The sequence below is a fragment of the Chelonia mydas genome, chromosome 17, assembly GCF_015237465.2.
Source record: "Chelonia mydas isolate rCheMyd1 chromosome 17, rCheMyd1.pri.v2, whole genome shotgun sequence".
In the NCBI taxonomy this organism is placed as follows: domain Eukaryota; kingdom Metazoa; phylum Chordata; order Testudines; family Cheloniidae; genus Chelonia; species Chelonia mydas.
In genome coordinates, this window is record NC_051257.2 from 4,787,884 (window position 1) to 4,802,418 (window position 14,535).

Consider the following 14,535-nt stretch of genomic DNA (forward strand, 5'->3'; position numbering starts at 1 on the left):
ATTCAAAATATTAATCATTGCAAGAAAATGGGGGTGCTGGTTACCATAATATCTGGGTGCATTATATAAGGTTTAGATACTCTCCTTGTGGTAAATATTTGCTTTTGTATGTATGTATGTATGACCTGACCCCCTTGAAGCACAGAACTTGCTAACATGATTACTGGGGAAACCTAGCCAGCAGTCTAAATAGGAGATTCAAGTAGTGGGAGACAGTAGCTATAATGTTTAATTTAGTAATTCATCCTAAAATTGCCTTAGCTTTGAAACAAAATTCAGTGCTGAATGTGAGTCACAAAACCTCCTTTATTTAAAATGCTGAAAAAGAGAGTGACAGTGATTTCTGGATCATTATAGTGTTTAGATGTAATTTGCATAATAAAATACTGAGGGAAAAATATTCAGGTGCCACCATGAGAATCAAGTATTGTCAAAATTAAAAATCCATGAATCAGGGAGAGTTACGTCGCAGAGGAAGAAAGACGGCGGGGCTTGTGATTCAGACAAACATTGCAATGCAGGAAACACAGGCAAACAAAAGGATTCTACCGCATCTGATGTCAGCAACCAAATGCTTCATTTGGGAATAATAGCTTCCTACGTCTTGCAGTGCTAGAGAAGGGGGAGTCTGACACAGTGCGCATGCCTGCTTAGCCACATGGAAAACTGCATTGATTAAAGGTCTTGTAGCAACACTTTAAAAAGTACTGTGGATTACTACTGATGTAGATACTGATGGTTGCTACTCTGTAAGGATACTTATGAAAAAGAAAACCCTCTGTTTCAGTTAATTTACCTTATTCTATCTTAAAGTGTGCAACAATTTCTCCATCTTCAAGGGGCGTATTTAAAGCTCTCTCATATTTCATGCTAAATTCAGCTTATTACTTATTTTTATTACAATTATTACAGTAGCACTTGGAGACCTCACCTGAGACCAGGGTTCAATTATGCTAGGCATTGTACATAGAATAGTCCTTCCTCTGAAGAGCTTACCATCTAAATAGACAAGACAGACAAAGCATGCCAGGGGAAACAGAAGCACAGAGAGGTAAAGTAATTTGCACAAGGTCATACTACAGATCAGTTGCAGAGTTGGGAATAGAATCCTAACTCCTAATGCAGTATGGTAGCCAATGGATCACATCATCCATAGCATTCTTCATCTAAAGATCTTAGTCATTTACAAATATTAATTAAGCCTTACAACTCCTAAACAACGTATTCCACCTTGTATTTAGGAGTGAAACTGAGTACATTTCCATGACTTAGAGAAGAGTTCTGTGTAAGCTTGAAAGCTAGTCTCTCTCACCAACTGAAGTTGGTCCAATACAAGATATTATCTCACCCACCTTGTCTCGCCAAACTCTAGGTGAGTCATGGAAGTATTATCATCCCCATTTTCAGATGGGAAAGTTGAGATGTAGAAAGATTAAAGTGTCTAAGGTCTCACAGTTTAACTAGCATAGCTGGGAATAGAACTTAAGCCTCTTGACTCCCAATCTCTTCCTCTAATCATTAAATACACTCCCTCTGATTTTACAAGTCTATGTATTTGCACTAATATTTTGATATGGTTTTGTTGCCTAAATATCAAGGGAGACCTATTTGGTGTAGAAGGGTTCAGAACATTAGCTTTTTGCAAGAAATTATAGCTTCTGGTGTCAGATTAATTTTTTCGGAAAGTGCATATTACATAAAGATAGCTTAAAGGAATTCATCTTTGTTTTCATAACTGATGGATTTTTGCATTGCTCTAGAAGGTGTCAGATGTGATAATTTAGTGGCTAACAAATCAGAACATCCCCTCAAGGCAACGTGGTCTTGTGAGTAGCTTCCGCTGTTTTGGGTTGTTGCTTTTTTGGGGGCCCAGGGGAGGAAGGAGGCAGGTTCCTGGAGAAAACCACACCGGTGTATGACTTACGCTGTTGTAGCTACACTAGTGAAAATGCCCAATATAAGCTAGCCCTAGAGAGGATTTAATGGCTGAGATAAAACTAGACTTAGTGGGCCTGATTCAATACTCATCTGCATCAGAAACTCCGCTGGAGTCCATTGAGTTATTCCAGATATACACATGCGTAAGTGAGAAAAATTTGCCCAGTGTCTCTCCCATGAACTCTCTGTTTATGGCAAGGTGTTTTCTTGTGAGTGTGGCTGGAATCTTTTGTTGCACTTTGTATATTACTTCAAAGCAGCAGTGTGCTTTAAAAAAAGAGGCATGGGAGAATTTTATGATTGCACAAATTAAGATCCTAACTAACCAAGTTTGCAGCATTGAATAAAACAAACATCAGCTTGTTTGGTTTGTTGCTTGAATGCTAGTCATCTCTAAATGCAGGAACTGTAAAGATGGGGCTGAGTTTACTATTATTCAGTTTGGCACTACCACATTAAACTTGCCTATGGGGTGAGGAGCTAGTGTGTTACCGCAACAAAATTCCAATCTCTGCCACAGGGTTTGGCAGTAAGAAAATGGTGTCTGTGATGTGCCTCATCTAGCAGCAGAATGCTGCTTTGAAATTCTTTATTCTAAGAAGAGAAAATTAACAATTTATTTCCTCCTGACTCTCTATGTTCTCTGCTTTGAAAACCATTTTCTTCATTAAGAAGCACTGAGAAACCAATTAACTTACAAGAAGAATAAACTTAAAATGCATGGGGGTGGAATAGTTTTGACTATAAGTGTGGATGTGGAGTCAGGGTTCAAGTTATGAGATCAAAATGTGCCTCCATTTAAGTCAATGGCAAAACTCTTATTGGGGCTCATCCTGTCCCTCCTGAGGTCAAAATTTGAAATACAGTGCCCCGGGGCAGAGGGGTGGTGGGGAGAAGAGGAATCTAAAATGTGAAACCAGCTCACTTACTGGTTAATTTAAAGTATTTTTTCCTTTGGCAGTGGATCCTGGAAGCTGGTTATGGTTGGAAAGCTTTATAAAAAGTTTGCAGCATGCACTGCAGGTGGTCAGATTCTGGACGCTCATTCCTCAGCTGAATCCTCTTATCCCAAAATGTCCTTTTCTCTGGCTTTCATGCTATAAGAAAGTGATGCTGCTGGAAAGTGGGTTCTGCTGTGCTGACTCACCAAGTCAAGTGTCTTATTACCCCATATAGCTATGAGGAAAGTGGGAGTGGTGCTATAAAAACTGATGAGCTAGGGTGACGGCTGACCAATCAAGACAGAGGAACCCAATAGGCAGCCAGGCCAGGGGAGAAGGTTTGAGCTGAACTTTCTCTTTTTGCAAAAAGAAAAGGAGTACTTTTGGCACTTTAGAGACTAACCAATTAGTCTCTAAGGTGCCACAAGTACTCCTTTTCTTTTTGCGAATACAGACTAACACGGCTGTTACTCTAAAACCTCTCTCTTTTTGGTGATCTCTCTGTTAACAAAGTCATCCCTAGGGAGATGTTAAAGTTTCCGACTCTAAACAGCATGTGGACATTTAGTGAGAGAGGTGCTGGGAAAAAAAAAAATCATGTCCAATGAGATTAGTCATTTATAATCATGGTTAGTTGACTAGTTTAACTTTTGTCACTCTCGACATTTACAAAATTAATGTACTTTTTTAGGACTAGGTTTAGAATGGGATTGTAAAACATTTCACTGATAGATTGTCCGCGGGAAAATCCTTCCCCCTTTCCTCCTAAGCTCATCTTTTTTATTTGGTATGAAATGTGTAAATAGAAATGGGAAATCACTGAGACCAAGGTTTTAGTAGACTGTTTATACTGTGTTCAGAATCATAATTAGGTAAAAAGACACATTAAACAGTATTATTCTGCCCTAATTTACAGTGATTATATTTATAACTTTTTTATGAGGTAATGAGGGTTGGTATGATGTTTTTCCTAAGGCAGTGGGGCTTAAGTGAATTTTATCCATGAATATATTCACTATTAAGCACCAAACGACAAACTTGTCTTCTGCAAGCAAGAAATATTTTTATTAACATCTATGCTACTGTATTATAGAAATACTAGTCTATATAGTCATGTAGAAATTATACAAATAGTGATCAGTGCTAAGAGCAAGAGATGAAAATTACTGTACAAGGAGTAGAAATGTTTTATCATGCTGGAAAGATTACTGTACTTTCAACAGGACAATATATTACGTCTTACCTGAGGGCGTTGTTTTCCAAGCAATATTTTATAGCTGATTCTTGCCTGCCGTTCATTTTATTAAGGCCCAGTTTCTATGTTCAGTGAAGTCCGTGAGAGTTTTGCCATTGACTTCAATGGGAACTGGATAAGTGTCAGATTACAGAAATCACATAATTTGGTTTCAACCAGTCAGAAAGCAAAGACATGTTTAAAAAATAAAGTTTTAATATAATAGTTCATATAAGAAAGGAAGGAAACTATGCAGAGGTGATGAAATGGCTCTTATTAGGTCTTGGCACTTCCCATGCAGCTTCTTTGCAGTTATGCTGTTGAAATTCTAGTTTAGTATGGTATCTCACATTAATTTTAAACCCCCCAAATCAATCAGTCACTGGAGTTTTACCAGCAAAAGTACCAAATACATTTGCTCAGTGTTTCTCAAAATAATTTTTTAAAAAAATAGCTTCAAATCTTTCTGGATAAAAGAACAAGTTGGTTTTTTACATGCAAATGGTGCCTCTTATAAAATACTGCATGTCAATATGAGATAATAACAGTAAGTTACAACCTTTACACCACCACAGGCCTCATCTTACATTTGCATGGTAAAAGATTTGGAACACATTACACAGCAGGTTGTATAAATCTCTCCAACGCAGTCACTCATTTTATACATTTCTGTATTTAAAGATATGCTCCTATGTAGAGAGGTGCCCAGTGAAATTTTCAAAAGCATCTTGGCACCTCGCTCCCACAGAAATCACTCTTGAAAATCCCACCAGGCACCTATCTGCATCTTTAGGTGCCTAAACACCTTTAACAATCTGATCCTTAACCTCTCTTTTACCTTAGGATGAAACTGGACCCTCTGCACTGGGGTGAATTTCACTCTTAGTGATTAAAATACTACTACTTTATCCCTCAAATGACAGGTGCTATAGAAAGGAAAAGTATGAAGGCAGGGCCTAGCACAGCAATGCTGTCAGTAAGCCTTGTTGTTTGCTGATAGCCCAGAGCTCTGCTCCACTCATTCCATTTAGCAGAGGGGAGAAAACGGATACTCTTATGAGTGACTGACTAGTGAAGTGGATCAGCCTGAGAGGGAACTTACTGGATTCTAGTATACTTGTGTGTGTTGTATGATCGCAGGCCTTGACAGCATCCAGCACACACAACCCATTGTGTGGTCATGAGTGTTTCCAAGAGACTGAAACCATCCCTTTGGCACTTATCTGCAACCACACTTCAATCACAGATGATTTTCTGGCATAAACATATTTGCCTTAGCTTAAAAGGAAACATCACAACACATTTGTCTCTGCTACTCTGGATTTTCTTATTCTGTTAGCAACTAGTTTCCAGGGGGAGGCCTTTTGGGGTGCTGCTTTTCATTCATTCTCCCTCCTGTGCATCCCTCTCTATTTTTTCAAATCTAAGTAGGGCTATGTCTACACTTAAAATGCTACAGCGGCACAGCTGTAGCACCTCAGCATTGCCACTCATTACAGCAATGGGAGGAGTTCTCCCATTGCCCTAGTTAATTCACCTCCCCGAGGTGCAGTACCTTGACTGACACAAGGGTTCTTCTGTTAACCTAGTGCCATCTACACTGAGGGTTGGGTCATCTTAACTACATTGCTCATGGGTGTGGATTTTTCACACCCCTAGGCAACATAGCTGGTCAATTTAACTTTTGAGTGTAAACCTGGCCTCAATAACAAATGGACTTTTTCTCACTTCTGCTATTCAAAAATAAGCTGAATGTTTTGTGTAATGCCTCTATAGGATGAGAAGGAATGGGAGATTAGAAACCCCTTGTTTTGGAATGCAGCTAGGTATTTGAGAATCATATATGGACCTGAATCCTTAAGAACAGACTTGGCCTGGGAGAAAAGGAACAAAGTTATAGACACAGATCCTTAGGAGTGTGCCAATACAATACTTACTGTAGTATAAGGACAGTAGTGACTTAGATTACTGTGTCTTTAAGACCTAGAAAATTCTGGATTCAGTGTTCAGAGACTTGTCACTTGAAAAGTTGTAGTTGTAGGTTATTGGAGACTGAACCTAAAAAATTAATTGGAGCTTGATGTTGCTTGTAAACAGAGTCCTTCTCACTGTATTAACTTGGTTCACTTTGTTGCTGCACTTGTTTGGATCCAATTACTCCCCAAACTATAATGATTTTAATTGGCTTATTGGATTTTGAGAGACATACGAATATAGAACATTTATGTCTTATGTGTCACTCCTTTCAGAGACATTTATTATACCATAGTGGTATATTTTTGTGAAAAAGTGAAAGTCGGTTTTGAATCACTGTCTTTCATCTCATGCTTGCAAGATGCACAAATAATGCAGTACAAGGATAGTAGTATCTTTCAACAGTATATTACAGAGTGTAATGCAATATATTCTCATGATACAAATGTGTACACAGTGCTGTTGTAAACTTAAGCTGATCAAACCCAACAGCAGTAGTCACTTAAAACTGAGAACATTACATTCTATGTGCAAAAGTTTTGGTAATGCCTGCTTGGACACAAAAGTTATCTTCCAAAATGCCTTCTTGTTTGTAGCAAAGACCTTTTAAAAGATCATGTCAAAATAATTTGTTTTTAGGCTTTTCTGTGATGGCGCACTATTGGAGCACATCACAATAAGTATATTGAAACACCTCCAAATATTTCTTGATGTTCCCAAGTAGATTCTACCTGCCAATATACTAAAGTTTCTTTCATGGTTAAAAAGAAGCATTTCATCATGCTCTTCCATACAATTCAGGTCACCTCCCTAAGGTCTGCTCAAATCCTGCTACACTGTTCACTTGTACTTCTGCTTTTTATTTAGGAAATCAATTGGGGATTTGACCATGAGATTAGGATGTGGGTACTATTAAAAGATGTTACCTATGACATGAAATTTCATTCTTGTTTTCGTGTTTTGAACATTTGGCTGCAAGTTGATAAAGAGTTAATGAGGTGTGTGGCATATTTAAGTATCAGATTATAAATGTCAGTTTTACTAACACTGTTTTCCACATAGGCCATAAAGAAAACTAATGTGTTATGTAAAGGAGGCCCTTGGGGTTAGATAGCATCTCTGCAGGAAGATATTAAAATAAGAATTTTTTTTTTAATAGGTACACTTTAAAGGTAACCGAGAGAGGATAAAAGTGTGTGCCATTTATTTATTGCTTCTATATGTTGGGTAAAGAAAGCTTGAAAAGTAGAGGGTTGATTTTTTGGGGGAGTGGAGTAGGCTGTATGTTTTTCCTTTCTGTATAGCTTTTTATATTTGCATTTCAGGTCTTGCCTACCCTGTTTTTCCTGGAAGACACTATGAACCATTGGACTCCTAGTAAGATTGTAATATCACATGTACAAAGAGTGAAACCCGAACAATTTAGAGGGTCAAGGAATTTGTAGTCAGACCATTTAAAACTTCTTGGGGTAGATTCTCTGATGAATTCTGGCCCCTTTGTGCTGCCCTGAAGAAAAAAAAGCAAATGGATCTGGCCTGGTGAGAATACCCCCAGCATAGGGTAGCTCTCAGCTGGTGCTTGCCTGGCACATCCAGTTCCTGAGCAGTTGTCGACCCTCTCTACCCAAGCATAAGAGGTAGGAAGCTGTCAGGATAGGGTGAGGCTGGAGCGCACTGCGCTACTGCTATCCCTTCTTGGAATAGTCCTTTGGGCACTCTTGACAACTCTTACCTACTCTGGGGCTGAGACAGATCCACAACAGGCTCCCTAGTACCTTTTCTCTCTTTTGCTGTGCTGAGCAGAAATTTTTGTCCTTGTTTTTAATTTTGGTAATGTCACTTTAATACATTAGGAAAATTCTTGACAAACAGGTAGTAGAAAATATTTCTTTGTGGAAGTCTCAATACCCTTCCCTTCTTCACTCATGAGCTGAGAAAACTCCTACTCCTGTTCTCTAGTTGTCCAGCAAAACTAGGAAGGACAACATGACATTCTTTATATTTCTAAAGCTAAAATAAAGGAGAATAAAAAACATTTTTGGGAACAAAACCTTTCTAACCTTTCATATACCATGATGAAGTCAAAAATCACACAAGCATCTTTGATTTTCTTTTGGCGGTCACCTTTAAAACTCATCTTCTATTTGACAATATGCTGCAATCCAAAGTCGTCTGCCCCAAACTGCCTTGATTTGTGAATCCATTTGCTTCAGCTATGCTTGGGGCACAGGAACCATTCATGATACTGTTATTCAGCAGTCTGGAGTTCATCAAAGCACTCTAGAATTTAGCTCCCAGGGTTGCTGGAAACAAAAAAAAAACATATAATGTAGGAGCCAATCATGTGACTTAGATGAGTCGTATACAAGACAGAAAACTATTTGGATTCTCCTTTCGGGACAGAAGCAAGATAACAGTCAAGCTACTTTGTGTGGTAATTGCACACCCACAGTGTCTTATTGTGAATTAATGGCAGACTCTTGGCTGCCTAATGTAGCCACACTACCCACGATTACCATATGGTCTGTACTGTAGGTTAATGAGAATCGTTCTTCATCTTCCCCCCCAGAAACAAATGTCACCCTGTCTTAGATCCATAACCTCTTAATTTAATACTAGAAACAAAATAATGCTAACTTGATGTGTAGTACCAAAATCTAACCAAGTATCCCAAGTACAAAGTTATATGCTATTTAATTTAAATTAGTGTCCTTTGCAATTACACGTATGACGGAAAATACATGGGGACTGCCAAGGTGATTCACAGACATCTGGCAACTTTAACATAATATGAAACAGAACTGCTGTTCTCAAATATTTTCATATGCTGTTAACACAGACTAAGAAATGCATTTTTTTTTTTAAGGAGTTAAGACAAAATGAAGCAAGAGTCAAAATAAATTTTTGTTTAAACCTTCCTTGGCAAGTCTTAATTGCTGTTTTGTAATGCCATATGAAGATGATCAGACAGCTTGTTGAATATGAAGTGCTTTCTTAGTAGTATTAGTGTAATGGTAATTTTTAGAATTGTGTATTTTGTATGAGACAGAAAATACATTGATTTCAGAGTAACAGCCGTGTTAGTCTGTATTTGCAAAAAGAAAAGGAGTACTTGTGGCACCTTAGAGACTAACCAATTTATTTGAGCATGAGCTTTCGTGAGCATGCATCCGATGAAGTGAACTGTAGCTCACGAAAGCTCGTGCTCAAATAAATTGGTTAGTCTCTAAGGTGCCACAAGTACTCCTTTTCTTTTTAGAAAATACATTAATATTTGCAGGAGCCTAACCCACTGGAAACCCTAATACCCCATGATTTACCAGTGGACAATAACCAATGATCAGTGGCTCACTTGCAGCCCATTTTTATATACTTATATTCTCTTCAGGCCTTTAACTCTTTCACTGATGTTGCAGTACTGTACACACATGGACTTAAAAAAAAAAAAATCAACTGCAGCTGTGGACTGTCATTAGCGAAAGCAGAACTATTATTTGGCTCTTCAAACCTTGCCTGACAGACCTATAGAAATGCATTATAAATTAGGAAGGATGTCAGTGATATATTGAAAATACATTCCTTTTCCCCCCCCTCCAGTATCAGCTACATCTATGTATAATTCATATATCACTTTAGTGATTTTTGGCTGTGAAAAATGAAAAACACATTTTGCTTTTTTACATCTGTGGTTTTCACATACAAGTTTGCCACATGATTAAGCAATAAGGTTGTCAGAGATATCATAAAATTAGTTTGGGCCCTGGAATAATATTCCCCAGAACAGGAGTCAGATTTACTGCAGCACCTGAAGTGAGCTGTAGCTCACGAAACCTTATGCTCAAATAAATTTTTTAGTCTCTAAGGTGCCACAAGTACTCCTTTTCTTTTTGAGATTCAATGATAATTGCTAGGGTACTGGTGCAGTAAGTTCTGCAAGCTATTGTCCTTATTATAACCAATTAAAATTTAGAATATTTTTTTTAATATTAGGCCTGTAATTTGTAATTCTACAAGGTACATACAATGTTAGGGATATCTGTCCCTTCCTTTGGGAACAGGATATTTTTAATCTCTGTGACAATTATACCTGCACATTGTGGATGTTTAGAGACCGGATAGCTCTGGTTTGCTTAGCAGCAATGAACAAAACAAATCAACATGCTTTTCATAAATGAAGGATATTTATTAGACTGCAGTAATTTATCAGCTTTCACCAACTTTTAAGAAGTTATATTCTATGTGGAGTCTGGTGGCACCTTAAAGACTAAACAATTTATTTGGGCATAAGCTTTTATGGGTAAAAAAAACCCTACTTCTTCAGATGCTTGGAGTGAAAATTACAGATGCAGGCATGAATACATTAACACATGAAGAGAAGGGAGTTACCTTACAAGTGGAGAACCAGTGTTAACAAGGCCAATTCAGTCAGGGTGGACGTGGTCCACTCCCAATAATTGATGAGGGGGTGTCATCCATGCTGACTGAATTGGCCTTGTTAACACTGGTTCTCCACTTGTAAGGTAACTCCCTTCTCTTCATGTGTCAGTATATTCACGCCTGCATCTGTAATTTTCACTCCATGCATCTGAAGAAGTAGGGTTTTTTACCCACGAAAGCTTATGCCCAAATAAATCGGTTAGTCTTTAAGGTGCCACCGGACTCCTCGTTGTTTTTGTAGACTAACACGCCTACCTCTGTGATATATTCTATGTGACATCTTTGACCACTGTGAATTCCCATTATCCAAACCATCTAATGTGAAAGCATAATTCATATATCACTTCAATCTTAAAAATAGTATCAGAACTACAACAATGGTCACATCATACTTCAGAAGATGAGAACCTGATTGCCTGAAATCACTCATTCCAATGTGAGGCCTGAAATTTGGTGACTGTTTCCATAAACTTCCACGTTCCTTTATTCCACAGAAGGCTGGATCTAATTCTCATTTAAATTAATTGGTCTCTTTCCATTGACTTCAATGGGCTTTAGATCAGGCGCAGAAACTAGGCCCATAAATCAGACAACTTCTGACTCTGCAGTAGTCTGGCTCCACATGCAACAGTTGACTGATTCCAGATGAGTCATTTTCTTTTGTAATGCCTTTCCAATGGCTATTAATTTGATGTTTCCACCATGCTAATTAATTTTGACTTGAAAAACTTTGAGACTGAACACAACAAAAAATATTGTATGCTCATGTGGGTAATTACACCTTTAATTACCGAAAAATTAAAGCTGGGTTGCGCTTTGCTCTTTACAGAATTTTGTTTACTGTCTTGATCTCCTAGAAGTGAAAGACTAGTGCAGTAACCTCTAAGATACTAGAATATATGATGATGGACATATAAGAAATTCCAAAACCGATTACACAGTAGGAATTTGTTCTCTAGTTTCTGTTGAAGTTATAATACAGACTACTGTGATAAATTTGCTTGTCTCTGTTATGTTCACAGCACACACAGAGAAGTTAGGTTAAAAAACAGAAATACTCTTAATGGAAGGTAGCAACAGAACACTATTTTATTTCTCAGAATCATAACACACCAGGAACCCAAAAACAGAGAGAGAGAAAACAGGCTGCTCCCACGGACAGTGAGGTATGAGTCTCACACACACACACCCCCCTGCTTTAAGCTGGTTCTTTTCAGGTGGCCTACTGCTGGGCCCCCATTGCCCACACGCAGCCCTGCAGCCAGGGCTAGGAAAAACTTCTGAGCACTTACCAGTTCAATATACCAGCAGAGTCTGTCTCTCATCTATCTGTTTGCAGTGTTGGCGCCAGGGTCCTAGAGAGAGAAAGTGGGAGCTCCCCGGCCGGCCTGGCTGGCTGGCAGCATGGGCATGACTGAGCATCCACCCCTCTCTCTAGGGCTCTCTCAGCGCTTGTGGGGGGCTTGTTGTCTGTCTGTCCGTCCGTCCATCTCTCTGCCTACTCCCCTTCCCTTTTTTCACTGGAGAGACCAGCTTCCGCTCTTCCCTCTCTGCTCCTCTTTCGACAGCCTCGCTCTCTCTACGTCCGTGCTCTCCCATGCCCTGTCTGGCTCTCCCCCACCTCGGTGTGGCGCTTTCTCCGTCAGCTCCCTCGACGCCAGCAGCTTTTCCCGCGCGGCGCGCGAGCCTCGATTCCCCCTCCGCTGCCCACCCCGCCCCCGCAGCGTGCGCGGTCCCGCGGGGCCGGCTCAGGAGCGCGCGCGCAGGGAGGCTGGCCGGCCGGCGGGCGGGGAGCTCTCTGCGGGCTCAGTGCTGATCCGCCGGCGGGCAGCCGGGAATGCGAAGCGATGGCCGCTGGCGGCTCTGAGGAGAAGACCTACCGCCGCTTCCTGGAGCTCTTCCTGGGCGAGTTCCGAGGGCCCTTCGGGGCAGAGCCGGCCCCCTCGCCCCCCGCTGCCGGGGCAGAAGGGGAAGGGGCAGCCGCCGGGGAGACGGAGGAGAGCGACGCCGCGGACCCCCAGCCTCCCACCCCTCCGCTGCCGCCGCTGCCCCGGCCGCTCTCCGAGCACATCATCGAGGAGGAGGTGGAGGGCGAGTGCCTGGACCTCTGCCTGCAGCAGCTCTACAAGTAGTGAGTGCCGGGCCGGGGGGGGCAGACCGGGCTGAGGGGGTCTGGGGGAGTTGCGGGGGGGGGGGCAGGGCAGACGGGGCAGGGGCTGAGGGGGACCTGGGCAGACCGGGTGGGGTCTGGAAGGGGCAGTGGGACCAGGGCGGAGTGGGTATGGCGTGGAAGGGACACTTTTGGGGGTAACGAGAGTAGGAAAGGGGGGACCAGGGAGGGCAGTGAGTGGCAGAGCTCCACAGGGGAAAGGGTTGGGGACAGGCCACTTTTGGTGTTGAGATGCCTAGGACAGGTCAGCAGTGAGAGACCCATGGCGGTTTCTTCCTGCCCTGTCTCTCCCCCATTCCTTGTGTCTCTTTCCTTCCATCATGCTGGGACAGGGAGCGAGTTGAAGCCGTGGGCATCAGTCTATAGAGCAGCTTGGGTAAGGGGATAATGTCTTATGATCCGGTGCCAGAGCAGGAAGGGATTCTGCCATGGCGTCTTGTTTGAGGTTTGAAACTGAATGTTCCCAACAGAAGGTTTGTAAATGTGGAATCAGCTGCCAAGAAGTTAGTTTCTAATGCAAGGGGAAAAAAGATGCAATGTATTTACAAACCAAGAGGCAAGCAACATCAGGAGAAATCCCCATGAGAAAGCTATTAGTGATCTTGGGGCTATTTGTACTGTCAGCCAGAGAGCTAGGAAAGCCACCTACTGTATACTGCGTTCTATGCAGGGCAGAGGCAGTTTCCAGATCTGTGCTTTGTAAAAGACTAGACCATAAAGGGAAAGCACATGGGACCTATTCTCAGTGTGAAAAAGTCGGTGGACTGAAACCTAAAGATCAGTTTCCAGTGCTGTGTATTGTGTTTGACTTTGTAGGGTTGAAATAGGCATGGTTGTTAATGGTATTTCTTTCAAAAAGAATCTTTTTAAAACTGATGCTATAGGAGGAGACAAATGAACCTGTGAAAATATGCACAGCACGCTGGGGAGCTGTCTGACATTGAGCTGATAATTTTAATGAAAGGTGTTACTCCATTGCGCGCACACACAAAAGGAGAGAGAGAGAAAAGCAAGTTTTACAACTACATGATCCGCTTCTCTTAAATTCTGATCTGCCTTCTGCATTTGTGGATGACAGGGCCAGCAGAATGAGGACCATAAAGGACAAAGCTTTTCCATTCACACACGTCGTAACTACCTCCCTGAGAGTCATTCCCTTCAGTACACTAGCAAATTCATAGGATGTGATAGAAAGGGTGTGAAAAGTCCTCTCTTCATTTTGGAAATATCTTTTTAAAAGCCAGACTTGTGTGGGGGAAAAAAGGAAAAGTAAATCTCAATAGGATGTGAGAAATAGGAACAGGTGATTTATTTGCCTTTTGGTAGAAATAAACAGAGTTTAACAAAATTATTATGGGCCCAATTCTGTAAGCTCCTCTACACTTGAATTCCTCCGTTAAGTCAGTGCTTGAAGAATTGGGTTCTATAGCACAATTTGTATGTCTCTCTTTTCAGCCTCAGCAGACAAGAGTTTTAAGCAAAAACATTCTGAAAGGATCTCTCGATCCTGGACTGGTCTTCCGTTCATTTTTCACCTTTGTGTATCTCTTTATGGGCTTCAGAATGAACTGCTTTATAGGTGTAGTTTTGTTTCTGGTGATGGCAGCACAAAATCTCTTTCTAGCTACCTGTTTCATGAAGCAGAAGGCAGCATCTGCCTCAAAACCAAGGGAGTACAGGGACTATGTTATTGCAATAGTCCTATATCTGAAGAGGTTTTACTCAGTTTTAATTGTTAAACCTCCAATTTTTGCAAATGGAATTTCTGTATTAGATTATGCAACCATAACTGTAGATTTATAGCTGTTGTATATCCGGCTATGTAAGACATCATTTAAAAT

General features: G+C 40.8%; 1 protein-coding gene and 1 long non-coding RNA gene across 2 annotated transcripts in view; one reads left to right on the forward strand and one right to left on the reverse strand.

Moving 5' to 3' along the window:
• Window positions 1–4,307: 4,307 nt before the first annotated feature.
• Window positions 4,308–11,956, reverse strand: LOC114018975. The gene is made up of 2 exons (XR_003564151.3): window positions 11,817–11,956; window positions 4,308–8,390 (listed from the first exon to the last, which is right to left on the reverse strand). It is a non-coding gene; the product is annotated as an uncharacterized LOC114018975 (long non-coding RNA).
• Window positions 11,957–12,188: 232 nt separating this feature from the next.
• The window catches only part of PPM1E (protein phosphatase, Mg2+/Mn2+ dependent 1E), a 118,962-nt gene continuing 116,615 nt past the window's right edge, over window positions 12,189–14,535 (forward strand). Inside the window, exon 1 of the mRNA XM_037880607.2 lies at window positions 12,189–12,655. Coding sequence (XP_037736535.1) covers window positions 12,372–12,655 — 284 coding nt within the window. The 5' untranslated portion in view covers window positions 12,189–12,371. The remainder of the gene's footprint in view (window positions 12,656–14,535) is intronic.